General features: G+C 47.3%; 1 protein-coding gene across 1 annotated transcript in view; it reads left to right on the top strand.

The window, feature by feature from the left end:
- WDR19 (WD repeat domain 19) overlaps positions 1-20,121 on the top strand; it is a 164,683-nt gene that overhangs the window by 117,825 nt on the left and 26,737 nt on the right. Inside the window, exons 18-27 of the mRNA XM_075333830.1 lie at positions 679-838; positions 1,778-1,888; positions 2,306-2,415; positions 3,743-3,800; positions 10,211-10,357; positions 10,446-10,528; positions 10,647-10,730; positions 11,691-11,837; positions 17,539-17,663; positions 18,269-18,381. Of these exons, the coding sequence (XP_075189945.1) occupies positions 679-838; positions 1,778-1,888; positions 2,306-2,415; positions 3,743-3,800; positions 10,211-10,357; positions 10,446-10,528; positions 10,647-10,730; positions 11,691-11,837; positions 17,539-17,663; positions 18,269-18,381 (1,138 nt within the window). The remainder of the gene's footprint in view (positions 1-678; positions 839-1,777; positions 1,889-2,305; positions 2,416-3,742; positions 3,801-10,210; positions 10,358-10,445; positions 10,529-10,646; positions 10,731-11,690; positions 11,838-17,538; positions 17,664-18,268; positions 18,382-20,121) is intronic.

Genomic DNA, 20,121 nt, shown 5'->3' with positions numbered 1-20,121 from the left:
GAACCAGCAGCAATCAGAGCTAGGTCTAATCGCTGCTGTTTAACAACAGAAAAACCGCTGTCAATGTTTTCCAGCAGAATCTAAGGCAGATGTCTATTCTGGCACCCATACACCCCCCCTAACTCGATTGCAAGGTGCCGATTTGACAGCTGCTAAAGACCCCTGGTGATGCTATCTTATTGCTCTTGTCCAGCCACATTATTTGCATTATGTATTGCTATACTGATTAACAAATTATTTAACCCTTAAGGTAAACGCCATGTAAAACATTTTTAAACTCACTAATTTCCATTTTTTTGGCTATTGCACCTCCTATCAGCTATCTGAAGGAACCCATGCTTTTTCTTCATTGTTTACCAGTAACTCCTCCATACGTTTGATAATGGCTTTATTTGGCTATATTTGGTGTCATTCACTTGAATAAGCTGCATTAGAAGGCATACCCTATACTAAATGTTCACATCTGTAGATAATAAAGGAGATCCAGTGCAGGCAGAAGTGACCATGGCCCGCTCAGTTGGCTGATCGGCACAGGTCTGGGTGTCAGACCCACAGTGATCAGGGTTTTGCATTTGTAAAGCGCACATGGTCTGATCATTTACATATTATATGTAACTGCATCCTGTGGGAATCTAACAATAGCGGACTGATAGATTGGTGTGCTTACTCCTTGTGTAGATTCTCAGATGCCTGGAAAGTGTGCACCTTGTTGAATACAGAGGAGGCTTGGAATGAGCTCGCCCGGGCCTGCCTTCACCATATGGAAGTGGAGTTTGCAGTGCGGGTATATCGGACAATTGGCAATGTGGGCATGGTGATGTCCCTTGAACAAATAAAGGTATATTATATTAAAAAAATTCAAAAACTGTGTACTACTTAGAGGGAATGTGTGATGAGAAAATGACGTATTGTTTAAATTTGATTTTTTTATTATTTATTTCTGATATACTGTATATATATTTTTATTTTATTTTCACTATCATGATCTATATTAGCAGTAAATCTAAACTCTTGCAATGTTCATGCCAATATCCAGACCTAATATAAGGCTCAATCTTCCTGTCCTCTTCAGGGCTCTGATGTACTCACTTTCTATAGGAGAGCTTTTTAGACAGGCTCCGATCTGGGATAAACATATATATATTATATATATATATATATATATATATATATATATATATATAACCCAAATCAGAGCCTGTCTAAAAATACAGGCAGATACTTATCCATCATGCATGTGGATATATATATATATATATATATATATATATATCCACATGCATGATGGATAAGTATCTGCCTGTATTTTTCAGCATTACGGACATCCTAATCCTGACCAAATCCCCAACTCCATTTGCTGAAATGAAGTCCCAAACTTGCAGGGACCTTCCACCATGCTTCACTGTTACTTGCAGACTCTCATTATTGTGCCACTCTTCAGCACTTCGGCAACAAACTTCCTTCTGTTACAGCCAAAAATGTTACATTTTGACTTCAGTCCAGGTCACCTGCTGACATTTTTGTGCACCTTAGTTCCTATGTTTTAATGCATAGTTGAGCCACTTAGTCTTGTTTCCATGTCAAATGCCTATATACAGTATATAATGTATGTGTTATGTACAGTTGAAATCCTGCCTGTAAAGATACTGAGACTCCTGAAAAGTGTCTGTACTGAAGTGTGAGCCTAGTTTTAGACTTATTGACCGGTATGAGTATTACAAGATATTTTTTAATAAAGATAGTAATATGTGAAATTGAAAATTGTACTTTCCTGCAGGGTATTGAAGATCATAACCTCCTAGCTGGACATCTTGCCATGTTCTCCAATGATTTCAACCTTGCACAGGATCTCTACTTGGCTTCCAGCAATCCTATCTGCGCACTGGAGGTAGCTGCCCACCATGAGCCTTATAATTTACAGTACTATGTGATGTCTTTTATTGTAATCTTAATGATTTATACATTATATTTTAATAATTATTGTAGAATAATATTATTAGAAGTAGGCAGAATGTTCTACATGGGCGCTTTATCTCCTGTGCTCCATGTTTGTCAATTGTACTGTGATGTCATATATGAACATTTCTTGTACAGAATATGCTGCGCACAAGCTGATTCTTATCTGCCTCCCAGCCTTTCGTTCCCTGTGTTATTGTGCCTGAGTGCACATGTGCCAATGAAGAAATGCAGAATTTTAGGGAACTGTAGACAAATATGCTGAAGGTTTAACAGAAATAATGTTCTTTCATGGTGGCAGGGTTGATGTGCAGCTCTGCTAGTCTATAAACCTTTACATACTGTCTAGGTCAGAAGAGACTTACAGCATTGGGATAGCGCTCTGCAGCTGGCAAAACGGCTGGCTCCTAACCAGATTCCATTTATATCAAAGGAGTACGCCATACAGCTGGAGTTCACGTGAGTCCGCTCTTATTTTCTTCTTTTATTATAAAACTGCATTGTGTTGGCGTGGGCTCCTAATCTAATGGCACCCATACACATTAGACTGATGTTGGTCAAACCCACCCATAACGACGGGTGACAGTCTGATGTGTATGGAATCGCTGGCCACAAGTGATTCTTGGAGGAGATGTTGATCGCACATGTCTGATTTCAGACTACCGATCTCATTGTTCTCCTGAAGATAAGTCACTGGCCAACATGTCACCTGGCAGCTTTCTCATGGAGAACTGAGGAGCACTCTTCCGAACAAGTGCTCCTATGAGTCCACTGAAATAACTATGCGCCAAACAGTTGGCCGAAGCATCTTTTGGCCGACTGCCATGTAATGTGTATGGGGGCGGCGGCCGACTGTTGGAGGAGATATCAATCGCGCATGTCTGATTTCAGACTACCCATCTCATTATTCTGAAGATAAGCCACCGACCAACATGTCAGCTGGCGGATTCCTCATAGAGAACGCAGGAGCGCTCATCCGAACAAGTGTTCCTGTGTATGGGAGGGTCTGCTGAAATAAATATGTACTGAACAGTATGTATGTTACTGAAGCATTATTCGGCCGACTGCCATCTAATATGTATGGGGGCGCCGGTCGACTGATTCTCGGAGGAGATGTTGGTCGCACATGTCTGATTTCAGACTAGTGATTGCATTGTTCTCCTGAGTATAAGCCGCCGGCCGACATGTCACCTGGTAGCTTCCTCATGGAGAACATAGGAGCGCTCCTCTGACCAAGCGCTCCTGTGTATGGGAGAGCCTGCTGAAATACCTATCTGCCAAACGGCTAGCCGAAGCATCTAATCTCTATGGCCAGCTTTAGCCCTTGACATAATTGAAGACTTTCCTCGTTCTCTTGTGTCTGCATTGGGGTTATCACACTTCGAGCTGAATGGTTCCAATGCTGGATGAAGACAGACATGTTTCTATGGGTTTGTTTCTTAACAGCTAAAGTTCTGTACATCTTTACCACAAGACTGTCTCTGAAAACTGGTAATGACAGAGGACGAGGGCTCAAACTAGGCTTATCTCCTTTTTTCTGCCATGTAAACCAGATTTGTAAAACTGTACAGCCCTTTTTTAGAACCACAGGGGATAGATCATGCCCTTCCATATTGTTCCTGCACTTTAGTTATAGGTAGCTTTTTGCTCCCATCCACTGGATACGCCATATTGTCTAACTGATGTGGCTTCTAACTCGAAAATTAGGTTGTGGATTTCCCTTCTTCTGGATGTGTCTGATGTAGGAATACTTTGTGTGAATTGACATTCCCTTGTTTCTCCCCAGGGGTGACTACGTAAATGCTCTGGCCCATTATGAGAAAGGAATGACGGCGGACAGCGCGGTATGAATTCTACAAGGCTGTATACACACTCCTTCAATTAGATTTACATGTACCAGGCTATTGTTTTGTTTCTCTGATAAGATATATTATAAAGTTGCTTATTTCCACGTGTACTATTAATTTATTAAATGAAAATTAAAATGACGATTAAGCTTTAAGTAACATTTGTTGGGACAAAAGGCAATTTCTCTATCGCCTTCATTGGGGGACACAGGACCATGGGTGTATGCTGCTGTGACTAGGAGGCTGACACTAAGTGAACATAAAAAGAGTTAGCTCCTCCCTGGCAGTGTACACCCTGAGCCGGAGGCGGTACTATGCCAGTTTTTTGCTTAGTGTCGTAGGAGGCTGATGTGGGCCCATATCTCTGTGGGCCAACCTCAGCCTAGGCTAGTTATTTTTTTCCGATTTTTTTTTTTTCAACTATACGGCGCCGCTCAGCGTTCTCATCCCTTTTACGCTTTTTATCTCTTCTGCAGGATTAAAGATCCCGCATCAGAGAGTATCCTCGCCTACTCCTTTCATACAGGGTATCGTCCCCACTCGAGACACAGCCCTTATCCCCCTCCGGCCCCATGGTACCACCCCAGGGGCTGATTGGGGTCCCACGCATCTACGTTTTTTATGGGCTCACTCCCCGTCGACCCCTATGGTACCGTCCCAAGGGGTGTTTCGGATGGAGACGGCGAGGAAACATCGCAAGCGCAGGAGCGCTCACAGCACCAGGCCTCCCCCAGCGTTCCCCACTGTTTCACTGGGCCCAGGCAAAGGAGCACACACTGCAGCGCAGGAGCGCTCTGCAGTCTTCCTCACAGCCCCCCAGCAGCCTCCCCTGGCACTTGCCAGCACAAGCCTGCACTCACCGGGGGCCTTCAGCAGCCAGGATGGGACCCAAGGACCTGGACACCGCGCAGGGACGCAGGTAAGCCCTGCTCCGCGCGCAGCGTTGCGCTCCCGGCGGCCGCCGCTCTCAAATTTAGTCCCCGGCTTCGGGCCTACATTAGGCCGGAGCTCTCCGCCCCCCCGTTTGCGCGCGCGCGTCTTCCGGGCCCGCCCCCCGCTTTTTCTGCCCAGCAACAGCAGACATCATCCCTAGCACGCCCCCTCAGTAAAAAAAAAAAAAAAAAAAAGAGGCAAAAGCCCGCGTTTTCTTGCAAACGGCCCACCTCAGCACAGGCAGATCACTGAGCAGCAGCATCTCTTTTCCGGTGGCTGCCCCCAGCTACTCTGAGCCTCCTGCTGACCCGGGGAGGACACAGGCCTGGGTGAGGGCTGGTTCTGATTAGGACCAGCAACTTTTCTTACATTTTTTTCTCCTCACTTTTTTTCCTCCTATCTCCTGTCTCCTCCCTAGTGTCTCTAGTAGGAGCCCCCTGAGCAGCCATGCCTAACTCTAAGTCCTCCCGATCCAAACAGGTCCCGTTCATAATGCATTTTGCGTGCTCGTCCTGCAACGAAACATTCTCCCAAGGCCAGGCTACCCCCCTCTGCGCAGCTTGCGTCCCTGACCCACAGCCCACGCATATTGCCCCAGACGCCGCCGACACCCCCATCCCACTCGCTACTGCAGCAGTACAGGATGCACCGAGCCCCAATGCGCTCCCTCCCCCGGAGTGGCTGACTTCTCTCTCCCAGTAGGTGGATTCCCTGTCGAGGGCGTCTCAGACCATCGCGCAGGCTTTGCAGTCACTCCCTACGCTCAGCCATGCCCCGCAGGTCCAGCCGTCGCAGGATGACAGTCGGTCTGACCCAGAACCGACTACTGGAGTGCGGAAGCGGACCCGTACGGTCTCGTCTTCCGATTCCTCCCAGAGGTCTCTCTCCCCTCCAAGGCCCGAGAGCCACTCGTCTCCGAGACCGTGTGATGATTCAGGGGAAGAGTCGGATGCAGCCTCCCTTATGGACTCGGATCAGGCAGCCGACGTCAGGCGTATGGTGGACAGCCTGGTCGACGTGGTGAATACGACGCTGAAGCTACAGCCTGACTCTGCAACCACCCAGAGCTCACAGGTATCTTTCAAATGACTTATGCGTGTTCACAGGTATTTCTGCGATCATCCGGAGTTCGCTGAGATCTTACGCAAGCACAGACAGCAACCGGACAAGACGTTCAACAACGGTAAGTCGATTGATTTACACTATCCCTTCCCCGAAGATCTCATCTCACCGGTGGTCGACCCTCCAGTCTCCCCTCTGGCCTCGCATACAGTTCTATCTCTGCCGCAGGGAACATCGCTCCGTGATGCCACGGACCGTAACATCGAGAGATTCGCCCGTTCGGCCTTTGAGGCGGCAGGCGCGGCCCTGTCTCCGGCCTTCGCCGCCGTCTGGGTAGCTAAGGCCATGGTGACCTGGGCCGACACCCTCCGCAGAGGGCTTCGCTCGCAGTCGGGCGATCCCGAGCTTGTCAACATGGCTGCACAGATTGCCCTGGCGGGTGAGTACATCATTAACGCATCTCTGTCTACAGCTAATTGCGCAGCACAAGCGGCCAGCAACACGGTGGCAATCCGCCGGGCAGTCTGGCTCAGAGCCTGGAATGCAGACGCGGCTTCAAAGAAATCACTTACCGCCCTCCCGTTTGCAGGAGGCCGACTGTTTGGGGACAGGCTCGATCAGATTATCGCCGAGGCTACGGGAGGAAAGAGCACCTCCCTTGCACAGCTGAGACCAAGGCGTTTCCCACGCCGCCAGCCGACCTCAGGTTTTCGCCCCTTTCGCAGCTTCAGTTCCCTGGCACAGCCTAGGAGGAACAGATCCCCACAGAGAAGCAGGAAGAACCCGTCTTTCAAAACAAATCCCTCCTGGCGTTCCAGACCACGCCAGCCTGCCAAACCAGCATCTAGATCTCACCGATACTCCTCCAAATGACTCCTGGTCTTCGCGCGTCAGCGCAGACCAGGTGGGGGGGGGCGCCTTTCTCAGTTCCAACACGTCTGGCTCCCTTTGATCACAGACGCTTGGGTCAGAGAAATCCTAGTCTCGGGTTACAAGATAGAATTTACGTCAATTCCTCCAAGCCGCTTCTTTCTTTCCCATCCTCCCGAGTCGGACGCGCGAGCTCGCCCCTTTTTTCGCGCCATCAAATCTCTGCACCGCTCAGGGGTTGTGATTCCGGTTCCAGATTCGGAGCGGTTCAGAGGAGTTTACTCCAACCCCTTCGTTGTCCCCAAGAAGGATGGCACTGTGCGCCCTGTTCTCGACCTCAAGATCCTCAACAGGTACGTCAGAACCCGAAGATTTCGCATGGAGTCCCTCCGATCGGTGATTGCCTCCATGGAGGTCGGCGAATTCCTCGCCTCTCTGGACATACAAGACGCATATCTGCATATCCCAATTGCACACCAGCACCAAAGATTCCTACGCTTTGCGGTAGCACAAGATCATTATCAGTTCACTGCCCTACCGTTTGGTCTTGCTTCTGCGCCTCGAGTGTTCACGAAAGTCATGGCCGCTGCCATGTCGATCCTGCACTCCAGAGGTGGTTTGGTAATTCCAAACCTGGACGACTTACTGATCAAAGGGTCCTCTTTCAACGACTGTCGTCTAAGTGTCCAGGTCACCATCGACACTCTATCCCGTCTCGGTTGGCTCATCAATCGGAAGAAGTCCTCGTTGACCCCGGCTCGCCGGATTACCTTCCTAGGCATGGAGTTCAATACCATCCAAGGACGCGTGTTCCTTCCACAGGAAAAGATTGTCTCCCTCCGGAAAGACGTCCAGACCCTCCTCCACTCCAGGGCGGTGTCCATACGATTTGGTATGAGGGCCCTAGGTCGGATGGTGGCGGCAATAGAGGCGGTTCCGTTTGCCCGCTTCCACCTTCGCCCTCTTCAGCTATTCCTGCTGCACAATTGGGACAAGTCTCTATTCACCTTGGATCGCAAGACATGTTTGTCCCCGAAAGTCCGCCACTCGCTGCGCTGGTGGACCAACAGCCAGAATCTCGTCAAAGGAACGTCGTTCTTACCAGTGCACTGGAAGACGGTCACCACCGATGCCAGCCTTCTGGGCTGGGGAGCGGTCTTCCAGCACCACACGGCTCACGGTCAGTGGTCCTACCAGGAAAGCCGGCTCCCGATCAATGTTTTGGAGATCAGAGCAGTCCTACGAGCCCTGCAAGCTTTTCAACACCTTCTCCAAGGGTCTCCAATCAGGATACAATCGGACAACGCCACGGCGGTGGCATACATCAATCATCAGGGCGGCACGAGGAGCGTCATGGCGATGAGAGAGGTGAAGAGGATCATACAGTGGACAGAGTCTCACAACGCCAGGATCTCCGCGGTACATATCCCGGGCGCGGAGAACTGGGCGGCCGACTACCTCAGCAGACAGGGTCTGGCGTCGGGCGAATGGTCTCTAAACAGAGAGGTTTTCGAGCAGATTTGCCACAGGTGGGGGACTCCGGATGTGGACCTGATGGCCTCGCGGTTCAACAATCAAGTTCCACAGTTCATATCCCGCTACCACGACCAGCAGGCGCTAGGAGTCGACGCCCTCATTCTTCCGTGGAAACAGTTCAGACTACCGTTCATCTTTCCGCCGCTGCCACTGATCCCAAGAGTCCTCAAGAAAATCAAGGCAGAGGGCATTCCGGTGATTCTCATCGCCCCAGAATGGCCCAGGCGAGCATGGTTCGCAGAACTCGCACAGCTCGTCGCAGACACCCCATGGCGGCTTCCAGATCGGCCGGACCTGCTGTCTCGGGCCGCTCTTCCATCAAAATTCAGGGGTTCTCAATTTGACGGCATGGCTCTTGAATCCTGGCTGTTAGCCCAGTCAGGATTTGCTCCAGAAGTGATTCAGACTATGATTAGGGCTCGAAAGCCCTCATCGTCAAAGATCTACTACCGCACCTGGAAGGCTTATTTTCAGTGGTGCGAGGTCAACGGCAATCTCTCCCCGCTAGTTCTTTCACTACCGACGCTTCTAGCGTTCCTTCAGGCAGGGTTGCAAGCGGGTCTCTCGCTGGCAACCATCAAGGGGCAGGTTTTGGCTTTGTCTGTTCTTTTCCAAAGAAACCTAGCATCACGTCCGCAGGTCAAGACGTTCATCCAAGGAGTCGCTCATCTGAATCCGCCCTATCGGGCTCCGCTAGAACCATGGGACCTTAATCTGGTTTTAGGATCCCTCCAACTGGCTCCATTTGAACCACTCAGAGAATCTTCATTCCTCACACTTATCCTGGAAAGTGGTCTTTTTGGTGGCGGTCACTTCAATCAGGAGAACGTCCGAACTGGCAGCTCTGTCGTGCCGCTCACCTTTTATTGTTTTTCAGCAGGACAAGGTTGTCCTGCGCCCGTCTCCGGAGTTCCTGCCGAAGGTGGTGTCTCCTTTTCACCTGAATGAGGAGATCGTGCTTCCATCTTTTTGTCCGGCACCCACTCACTCCTTGGAAAGGTCACTACACACTCTGGACTTAGTACGAGCGCTCAGAACATACGTCTCGAGAACTGCGCCTTTCCGCAAATCAGACAACCTGTTCGTCCTGCCTGCTGGTTCCAAGAAGGGTATGCCGGCGTCCAAGGCTACCATTGCCAGATGGATCAGATCAGCCATTGCGGAGTCCTACCGAATCAGGGACAAGTCCCCTCCGAGGGGAGTAAGAGCCCATTCCACCCGTGCAGTCAGGGCGTCTTGGGCAATCAGATACCAGGCTTCAGCCGAGCAAGTCTGCAAAGCCGCAACGTGGTCCAGTCTTCATACCTTCACCAGGTTTTACAGGGTCCACACCCAGGCATCAGCAGATGCCTGCCTTGGGAGAAAGGTGTTGCAGACGGCCGTCGCACACCTCTAAAAAAGGTAGTAAACAATTGTACAGAGCTTTCCCACAGAATTTGTTGTTTGCTTTGGTTCTGTGGGACGGCTTATGTACCCACCCAGGGACTGCTTTTGGACGTCCCATGGTCCTGTGTCCCCCAATGAAGGCGATAGAGAAAGAAGGATTTTTGTGTACTCACCGTAAAATCTCTTTCTCTGAGTCTTCATTGGGGGACACAGCACCCACCCTGTTTGGATTGTGAGGTCTTCATTTACCGGATGTTTCCCGATATTGTTTGCGGGTCACCTTTGTTTCCATCCGGCTACTGTATATTTACGTGCCCATAAGGCACTGTGTTTTTTTTTTTTTCAACACACATTTTTCTCTTGTATTACATTGTTAGTTATGGTTGTTCAAGGCTCTCCTACTACTGCTTTTACACAAAACTGGCATAGTACCGCCTCCGGCTCAGGGTGTACACTGCCAGGGAGGAGCTAACTCTTTTTATGTTCACTTAGTGTCAGCCTCCTAGTCACAGCAGCATACACCCATGGTCCTGTGTCCCCCAATGAAGACTCAGAGAAAGAGATTTTACGGTGAGTACACAAAAATCCTTCTTTTCTAATAGGAGTGTGTTTTACACCAGTATCAAGAACATGATGAAACCTGTCTTGCCGGAGTGGCTCGAATGTCCATCCGTATGGGAGACATCCGGCGTGGAGTTAATCAGGCTCTTAAACACCCCAGTAGACTACTGAAGAAGGACTGCGGGGCCATACTGGAGAGCATGAAGGTACATGGACTTGTGATATTGACCTGTAATATGAGGACTTGACAAATGCCACAGTTATTAATGATTTCCATGTTGGTTTTTATTCCAGCAATTTTCCGAAGCCGCTCAGCTTTATGAGAAGGGCCAGTATTATGACAAAGCCGCTTCTGTATATATCCGATGTAAAAACTGGTAAAAAATACAAATCTAATATTTCCTATACACCACATTTGTGATTTTTTGGTACTTTTATCTTTTTATTTTACAGTTTTTCACCCTTTCCATAATCAGTCATGTTATTTTGGTTTAGGGCAAAGGTCGGAGAGCTGCTTCCTAATGTATCTTCTCCCAAAATCCACCTGCAGTACGCCAAGGCAAAGGAGGCTGATGGAAAGTAAGTTCTGCACAGCACCATTTATTTTTTTTTAAGACAAATGTGATTAAGATATTTTAGTAAAAAAAAAAAAATTTTAAAAACTGAAAAGAATGCAGATAAATTAGAGAAATTTGGGCTAATGTGTAAAGGGAAAATTTGTGTGGGTGGATTGGCAGATCACAAGGATGTGCATGGCATAATGAAAAACACCCAAATATGTAAAGGGTGCCTCCAGATTTTTGTTGCTGACTTTATTCCCTGCCAAACGTCTGAAAGTGATGGAAGGAGAAAGGCCAATCCAGAATGATTGTCTCAGCTACTCAATCAGACTCCTCACAGTGTCGGCCACTGCAACTTTTACACTTTTAGGCTGCTTTCACACCTCCGGTTTTTCCTGTGCGGCACAATCCGGCACTTTGCAGAAAAAACGCAACGGGTTTTTTTTGCTGCCGGTTGCGTTTTTTTGCATAGACTAACATTAGTGCCGCATTGTGCCGCATGGGCTTGCGTTCCGTCCGGTTTTTGCCGCATGCGGCAGATTTAGCCGATGCGGCGGCAGGATGGAACGTTGCCTAGCACGTTTTTTTGTGCGGCAAAAAAACCCACATCGCGCTGCATCTGGCCGATGCGGCACATTTTCCTATGCATGCCTATGGACACCGGATGCGGCGCGATGCGGCAAAAAACGCATCCGGCCGCCGCATGCGGTTTTTGCCACTGCGCATGCTCAGTAGCCTGCAGCAAGCGGCAAAAACCGGACGGGCCGCATGTAAAAAACTTATGCAAAGGATGCGGTGTTTTCGCCGCATCCATTGCATAGGTTTCATAGCCGGATTGAGCCGCACTGCTCAAACCGGATGTGTGAAAGCAGCCTTAGCTGGAGACGTGGTCAGCAGCATAACTGGTACCCATTAATATACTATTAACTGACTAAATGACTCTCAGATACTCAGACATCTTTTTTTTGCCTCTTTATAGATATAAAGAAGCTGCTTTAGCTTATGAGAATGCAAGAGACTGGGATAATGTCATCCGGATCTACTTAGATCATTTAAACAATCCTGAGAAAGCTGTTGGAATTGTGAAAGAAACACAATCATTGGAGGGTGCAAAGATGGTAGCAAGGTAATCTATCTCATTCTCATATACATATATATCACACACACATCTCATATGTATACAGCGGATGAAATAAGTATTGAACATGTCACCAATTTGCTAACTAAATATATTTGTAATGGTGCTATAAATTTCTCACCAGATGTCAGTAACAACTAATCCAATCCAAGCAAGCAAAGGAATTAAGGCATAGATATCCATAAATTAAGTTATATGTATGATGAGAAATGGAAAAAGTATTGAACACATGAAAAAAGAGAGGTGCAAAATGCAATGGAAAGTCATGACACCAACTGAAATCTATCAGTAATTACACAGCAATCCTGCCACTTAGTAAAAAAATATCAGCTGGTTCAACTAATGGCCTATAAAAAGGTCTCATTACCAAGGTGTCACACAAGAAACATCTCATGATGGGTAAAACCAGTGAGCCGTCTCAAGACCTTCGCAACCTTATTGTTGCAAAACGTACTGACAGTTCCACTGAGCACTGTGGGGCCATAATTCAGAAGTGGAAAGAACATCGTTTCACCATGAACCAGCTACAACCAGGTGCTCCCTGCAAGATTTCCTACAGAGAAATGAAAAGAATAATCGGAAGAGTTGTCCAAAAGACAAGGACCATCTGTGGAAAGCTACAGAAAGAACTGGAATCAGAAGGTACAATTGTTTCCAAGAAAACAATAATGCACTCAACCTCCATGGCCTATATGGTCGCTCACGACACAAGACTCCATTGCTGAGCAAAAAGCATATTCAAGCGCGTTTAATGTTTTCTCAATACATTGTGAAATACTGGAAAATATAGTCTCGACAGATGAGACCAAAATTGAACTCTTTGGATGCCATAAAACTCATCATGTTTGGAGGGCAAATGGCACTTCTTATCACCCCCAAAACACCATACCAGCAGTGAAGTTTATGGAAGTAACTTAAGCTTAGAGTTCATAGACGGAGCCGACAGTACCTTTGCTTTGAAGAGTGTTTGAGTGGGAAAAATGGGACAAAATCACACCAGAGCAATGCATGTGACAAGTTTTTCCGTACAGGAGTCATCTTTAAGTTATCATCACCAACAAAGGATTTTGTAAGATTAAATAAATTTCAATAAGCGTGTTCAATAGTTTTTCTCTGTCATTACATATCACTAAATTTATGAACATCTATGGTTTGATTTCTTTCCTGTGTGGAGGGGATGGGTTGTTACTGACATCTGATGAGAAATTCATGTCAATAGCTCCTGTAGTAATATATCTAGTTAGAAAATTGGTGGCGTGTTCAATACTTATTTCACCGGCTGTCAATATATGTATGACACACACATCCCATATACTTATATATATTATGCACACATACATCTCACATACTTATATATTATACACACATACATCTCATATACTTATATATTACACACACATACATCTCATATACTTATATATTACACACACATCTCATATACTTATATAGTACACACACATACACACAAATACACACTATGTGGAAGAAAATATTAGGACAAACGTCTTAATCATTGAATTCAGATTTCGAATCCAGTTTCTTTTCCACTAATATATAAAAGTAGCCCTCATCATGCTGTCTGCCTTCAGAGTGAGCCACTCTTTCAATTATGACTGTAAAGATCTCACTGATACCATCATTGTCCTGTGATATGATGTCACCGCTGTAACAAGTTAAGCCCCCTTTACACGCAATGACATCGCTAACGAGATGTCGTTGGGGTCACGGAATTCGTGACGCACATCCGGCCTCGTTAGCGACGTCGTTGCGTGTGACACATACGAGCGATTGCTAACGATCAAAAATACTCACCTTATCGTTGATCGTTGACATGTCGTTCATTTACATAAAATCGTTGCCCGTTCTGGACGCAGGTTGTTCGTCGTTCCTGAGGCAGCACACATCGCTACGTGTGACACCCCGGAAACGACGAACAGCAACGTATCTGCGTTCTGCTGGCAACGAGGTGGGCGTGACTTTCATGCGGCTGCTCTCCGCCCCTCCACTTCTGTTGGACGGCTGCCGTGTGACGTCGCTGTGACGCCACACGAACCGCCCCCTTAGAAAAGAGGTTGTTCGCTGGCCACAGCGACGTTGCTAGGATGGTAAGTACGTGTGATGGGTACTAGCGATTTTGTACGCCACGGGTAGCGATTTGCCTGTGACGCACAAACGACGGGGGCGGGTGCTTTCACGAGCGACATCGCGATGTCGCTGCGTATAAAGCAGCCTTTAGTTTATGACATTTCTTCCCTCCTAAATATTCCCCCTATTACCTGAGAAGTATCATTGGGAAGTGGAAGAAGCAATTGCAACTCATCCACTTAGCTGAGATCATATAAAGTTATAAAGTGGGGTCACCATGTGCTGAGGAGCAGAGGATGGAAAAGTCAGCAACGCCCTGCTCACTTCGTAACTGCAGAGTCCAAACCTCATCCGGCATAAATATCAGCACAAGAACTGTGTGTCCAAAGCTCCATGGTATGGGTTTCCATGGACATACAATAATATACAAGCCCTACATGTCCAAGCACAATGCCAAGTGTTGGATGTAAGTGTGTGAAGCCACCACCACTGGACTCTGAAACAGTGTAAATGTGTTCTGTGGAGAGATGAGGTCTAAGGGGAAAACTTTTCTCCTTGCGGAGACTGACAAACCAATCTGGCTGCCAGTGTGGAGACTTGTAGCTGCAATGCTCCCCTGGGAAATATGCAAATTGTTTCTTCAGGGATCAAGGAGACAAACTCTAGTGCCACCTATTGGAGGTAGCAATCCTAAAAGTCAAAAGTGACCATTTAATGAGCCTTGTCAAATGACTTAGGATTTATGCCAGATCAGAACCTCAATTTGCAGACATGGTGTTTCAGGGTGAGTGCCCCTCGTCAGTGCAAAGAATGAGCTCTGATCTGGCTGTATGAAAAGCTAAGATGGGGTCTAAGGGAAAAACTTTTTCTACTTGTGGAGACTGACAAACCAGTCTGGCTACCAGTGAGAAGACTTATAGCTGCAATGCTCCTCTGGAAAATATGCAAATTGTCTCTACTGTAATATAGTGGAGGATTGATAAATTTGTGGGGTTGCTTTTCAGGGTTGGCCTAGGTCTCTTTTGGACAATTGTAGCTTTCAACTTTTTGGGAACAGTTTGGCAAAGGCCCTTTTCGGTACCAGAATGACTGTGCCCCAGTGAAGAATGCAATGTCTATAATGACATAAAAGGGGGAGTTTGGTGTAGAACAGGGGTGGGGAACCTTTTTACAGCCAGGGGCCATTTGAAAATTTTTACCAACCTTCGGGGGCTGCACTATATTATCAATGTGAAAATTACCCGGCTACATTTGGTCAAACAATTAATTAACTCACCCCTATTGTGGTGGCCAGAGCTGCTTCTCTTTGGAACGGCGGTTAATTTTCGGTGACATTGATCATGTTGCTTCTCACAACTGCTTTTCCAGGATTGTCTCGGTCTGGAGCGCAGTCAACACTTTAATAATAAGATAATAAGATTGGTAAATCATATACATCACATAACAGTCTGTGACTGTTGTACATACATCACAGGAGGGGCTGGGGCATATACAACATAGAAGATGCTGCGACTGCTGTTATACATCACATAGGACATGCTGGGACTGCTGTATATACATTACAGGAGATGCCCTAGCCCCTCCTTTGATTTGTATGACCCAGCCTCTCCTGTGATGTATATACCCCAGCCTCTCCTCTGATGTATATACCCCAGCCTCTCCTCTGATGTGTATGCCTCCAGCCACTCCAATGATGTGTATGCACCCCAGCCTCTCCTCTGATGTGTATGCCTCCAGCCCCTCCAATGATGTGTATGCCCCATCCCCTCCTGTGATGTATATGGCCCCAGCATCCCCAACATGATGTATATGCCCCAGCCCCTCCATTGATGTGTATGCCTCAGCCCCTCATGTGATGTATATACCCCAGCCCCTCGTGTGATGTATATGCCCCAGCCCCTCATGTGATGTATATGCTCCAGCCCTGCCTGTGATATATAAATCACAGGAGATGCCTAGGGCATATACATCACAGGAGACGCCTAGGGCATATACATCACAGGAGACGCGGGGGGCTAAAACATCACAGGAACCGCTGGGGTATATACATCACAGGAAGGGCTGAGAGCATATACATCACAAAAGAGGCTGAGGGCATATACATCACTGGGAGGCATAGATATTGCTTTGGGGCACAGACAGCATTTGTGGGCCACATATATCGCTGGAAAAGCACAGACAGCACTGGGGGGCACAAACCACTGGCGGGGCACAGACAGCACTGGGGGGAGCACAGATAGCACTGGGGGGAGCACAGACAGCACTGGGTGGACAAAGACATCACTGGGTGGGACAAAGACAGCACTGGGGGGGCACAGACAGCACTAGGGGGGCACGCACATCACTAGGGGGGCACGCACATCACTAGGGGGACACGGACAGCCCTAGGGGGGCACGGACAGCACTAGGGGGCACTGGGGGAAACGGACAACAATTGCGGAGCACAGATAGCATGGGGGAGCATGGATATGGGGGGTCACAGCATTGGGGGTGGTACACAGCACTGGGGCTGGTACACAGTAATGGGGGCAGTCAGACAGCCCTAGGGGAGGGGGGCACACAGCCCTAGGGGAGGGGGGGACACACAGCACTAAGGGGGAGGCACACTGCCCTGGTGGGGGAGGGGGGCACAAAACCCTGGTGGGGCGGGCACACGGCACAGGGGGAGCGGGCACACGGCACCTGGGAAGCGGGCACAGAGCACGGTGGGAGCGCACACATTGGGAGCGGGCACACAGCACAGTGGGAGCACACACAGCACAGTAGGAGCTCGCAGAGTGGGAGCAGGCACACAGCACAGCCTAAGCGGGCACAGGGGGAGCGGGCACACAGCACAGTTTAAGCGCGCACAGGGGAAGCTGGCACACAGCACAGCCGGAGCGGGCACAGGGGGAGTGGGCACACAGCACAGCCGGAGCGGGCTCAGGGGGGGCGGGCACATAGCGCTGGAAGCTGTGAAACTGCTGCTGGTCTTTTTCTGTGGGACAGGGCACAGAGGGCTAACCCCGCCCACAAAGTAAGTCCTCCGCACACAAGCACTGACCAGCGTTCAGTAGTGAACGCTGAATGCGCGTCCTTGCAGCATGCATGGGGATTTAAAGGGCTGGCAGCTGGCAAGACGCTGCTGCCAGCAGATTCCTGGGGGCTGCAGAAAAGGTCTTACACCCCTGGTGTAGAAGAAAATGACTGACCACACAGAGTCCCGAGCTAAGCCGCTTTGATATCTTTGGGATGAGATTGTGATTGGGATGAGGCCCTCTCCTCCGATATCAATGTCTGACCTTTAAAACCTCTTCTGGACCTGCAGACAGACTCCAAAAACTTGTAGCAATCCTTCCCAGTAAAAATGAAGCTGTGATAACTGCAAAGGTGGTAACAACTGCCTATTAATGTCTATGGATTTAGAATGATTTGACAAAAACTTCTGTAAGTGCAATGTGGAGGGGCAAAATATTTTTGTCCATATAACGTATGTATATACAGGTGTGTGTGTGTGTGTGTATATATATATATATATATATATATATATATATACTGTATATATTACATTGTACATTAGCTTTTAATGTTCATTTTCTGTGATGTGTTTGTATTGTTTTGTTAGGTTTTTCCTTCGCCTTGGAGACTATGGTTCAGCAATTCAGTTTTTAGTATTGTCCAAGTGCAACAATGAAGCTTTCCAGCTGGCCCAGCAACACAACCAGATGGAAATCTATGCTGATGTTATAGGTATGGCTTGATTACTTGTGTAGATCTGCTGTATGCAAGTTATATACATTCTGTCAGTGTAGTGTTGAATGCGTATGAGAAGCCCAGGTACAAGCATTTTTGTATTTCTTATATAGAAAGTGTTCGTGGAAAAGTTAGTTGTTAAAGGGTTGTCCAAGTAACAACCCATTCTCATTTAAATAAGCCTATACTCACCTCTGGTGTGGCCACGATCCCGGCGATGTCTGAAGTTGCGTTTGCGGGGCCCATGTGACATTGTTATGACATTCAAGCCCAATGACCAATCAGTCCCAGCTTCCTCCTCCCCGCCTTCGGACGTTTCAGCAGGGAGTCAGCACAGCGCTCATATCCTGCTCAAATGTCCCAATGTGAGGAGACAGACGCCGATTGGTCTCGTTGCTTACATGTCATAACAATGTCACGTGGGTCCGGGGAACGAGATTTCAGACATTGCTGGAACCGCGCCGCCACTGGAGGTGAGTATTATTTTTACAGGAGTGAACAAAAGGAATGAGTAGGGGACATTCCCTTTAAATAAATCTATTACTAGTATATACTTAGGTCCACTGATCTGGCAATGACTTGAATGTGTCTTTATGCTGCAGGATCTGAGAACACCAGTAATGAAGATTATCAGAGTATCGCACTTTACTTCGAGGGGGAGAAGAAACATTTTCAAGCAGGAAAGTTTTTCTTGCTTTGTGGTCAACATGCAAGGGTATGTGAAAGCGGTAATAAAATGTTATATGATCCTCACATGCACAATTTTTAAGTCTAGGCTGAAAAATTTACTGCATAATTCCAGATCTTTCAATTTAGTGGGATCCACATTGCAGTTATGTGTAGTGTGACTATTGCTGTGAAGGATAAATTGTAGAACATTTTTCATTAGGCTGCTGCAGTGAGTTTATTGATTTACATTACTGCTATGGGACAGCCTGATGCATTGTGCCTTTTTTACCTTTGCTTCGATGTAGTTAAAATGAAATGTGAAGCAACTTTATAATTTGCCTTAATTTAAAATAGGGGATATTTTTGTACTCACTATAAAATCTATTTCTCATAGCCTTCATTAGAGGACACAGTAGCCATGGGTATATGCTGCTGCCACCAGGAGGCTGACACTAAGAATTACAAAAGATGCCCTCTCCACCTGCAGAGTACATCCAGCTGCAGACCATGGACTAAACCTGTCTGAGAGAAAGCAGGAGGAGAATGGATACTACTACTAACAGAACAGTAGAACAGAGCAAGAAGTCAAGGGCCAGAATTGAAATAAAGCATCCCAAAGAGCCATAAATTCAAGAGCTCTGTCCCCTAATGAAAATTATGAGAAATAGATTTTTCGCTGAGTACCAAAAATCTCCCCTTTTCTCAGTCACTGCATTGAGGTACACAGGAAACAAGCAGTCCTCTTGGGTGGGGTTTAGAATATATACAGCAAAAAGGCGAAGACAGGCCATGAGTCAGTAGGCTGAACTCGATCCAGCCATCTGTAGAGCCTATCTGGAAAGACCCATACGCTCAAAAAGTAAAAGTAAGGTGCACCCTGTGAAGACTATGACAATGTGTAGAAGGCACACCAAGCAATGGACTGGGAAACACCTGTCTGTGTAGTTATTTCCTAGGAATGGATGAAGCGATGAAAGAGGAAGTCGTAAAATCAGTACATTAAGAAGAAGACATGGACGCTAGCCTCCAAGTGCTAGAAAAGGGTAAGAAAATAAGGGTAGCATGAGACATCCATGATACCTGGCCACTCTAATGGACAGGACCACTACAAAGAAGCTACATTTGCAAGTGTGGGTAGAGAAGCCTGTGAGGCATCCATTAATTCTCAAGGGACACAGGAAGTGGAAGGGACCCTTCCCAAAAATAAAAAAAGAGAGACAAAAACGGCCTAAGGGTCTCAACCCATCTACCTTGTCTGAAAGATATTAGAAAAAATGACGCCACAATAGAGATGTAAAAACCCACCAATGTAGAGGAAGAGGGAATCCTGGAAAAGATATATGGATGATATGCACCAGGGAGGATCTGCAACAAAAAACACAGGTCCTCAGAAGAAACTGTAGTCTTGTGAATCATCCTGACTGACCATATCGAAGTCTGGGGCACCTCCGACATTAGCACACCAGGGAGTGGATAAGAACGAACACACATTCTTTTGCTCACAGCTGTTCTGTCTTGAAATAGTTGTCAGTTTCCTATTCCTAAAATGTTAACTAGGGAGAAAAAACATGTGAGATTGATTCTTTACCCAGTTCCGGATGTGAGAAGCTTATTATGTCAATGCGGGTTTCACCTGAGTATCACACGGCTTCAGCAATGTTTGACTGGAAGCAAATGGAATTGTCCGGTGTTCGTCGTAGTTATGCATCCTACCTGTAGAGAAGCGAATGCTAATTAGCATTGAGATCCAATGCATGCTCATCTGGAAAACCTCTGTTGACTCCAG

This window comes from Anomaloglossus baeobatrachus, chromosome 1 (assembly GCF_048569485.1).
Source record: "Anomaloglossus baeobatrachus isolate aAnoBae1 chromosome 1, aAnoBae1.hap1, whole genome shotgun sequence".
Lineage (NCBI taxonomy): Eukaryota > Metazoa > Chordata > Amphibia > Anura > Aromobatidae > Anomaloglossus > Anomaloglossus baeobatrachus.
The sequence above is the reverse complement of the archived record's forward strand: the minus strand, read 5'-3'. Positions and strand labels throughout refer to the sequence as shown.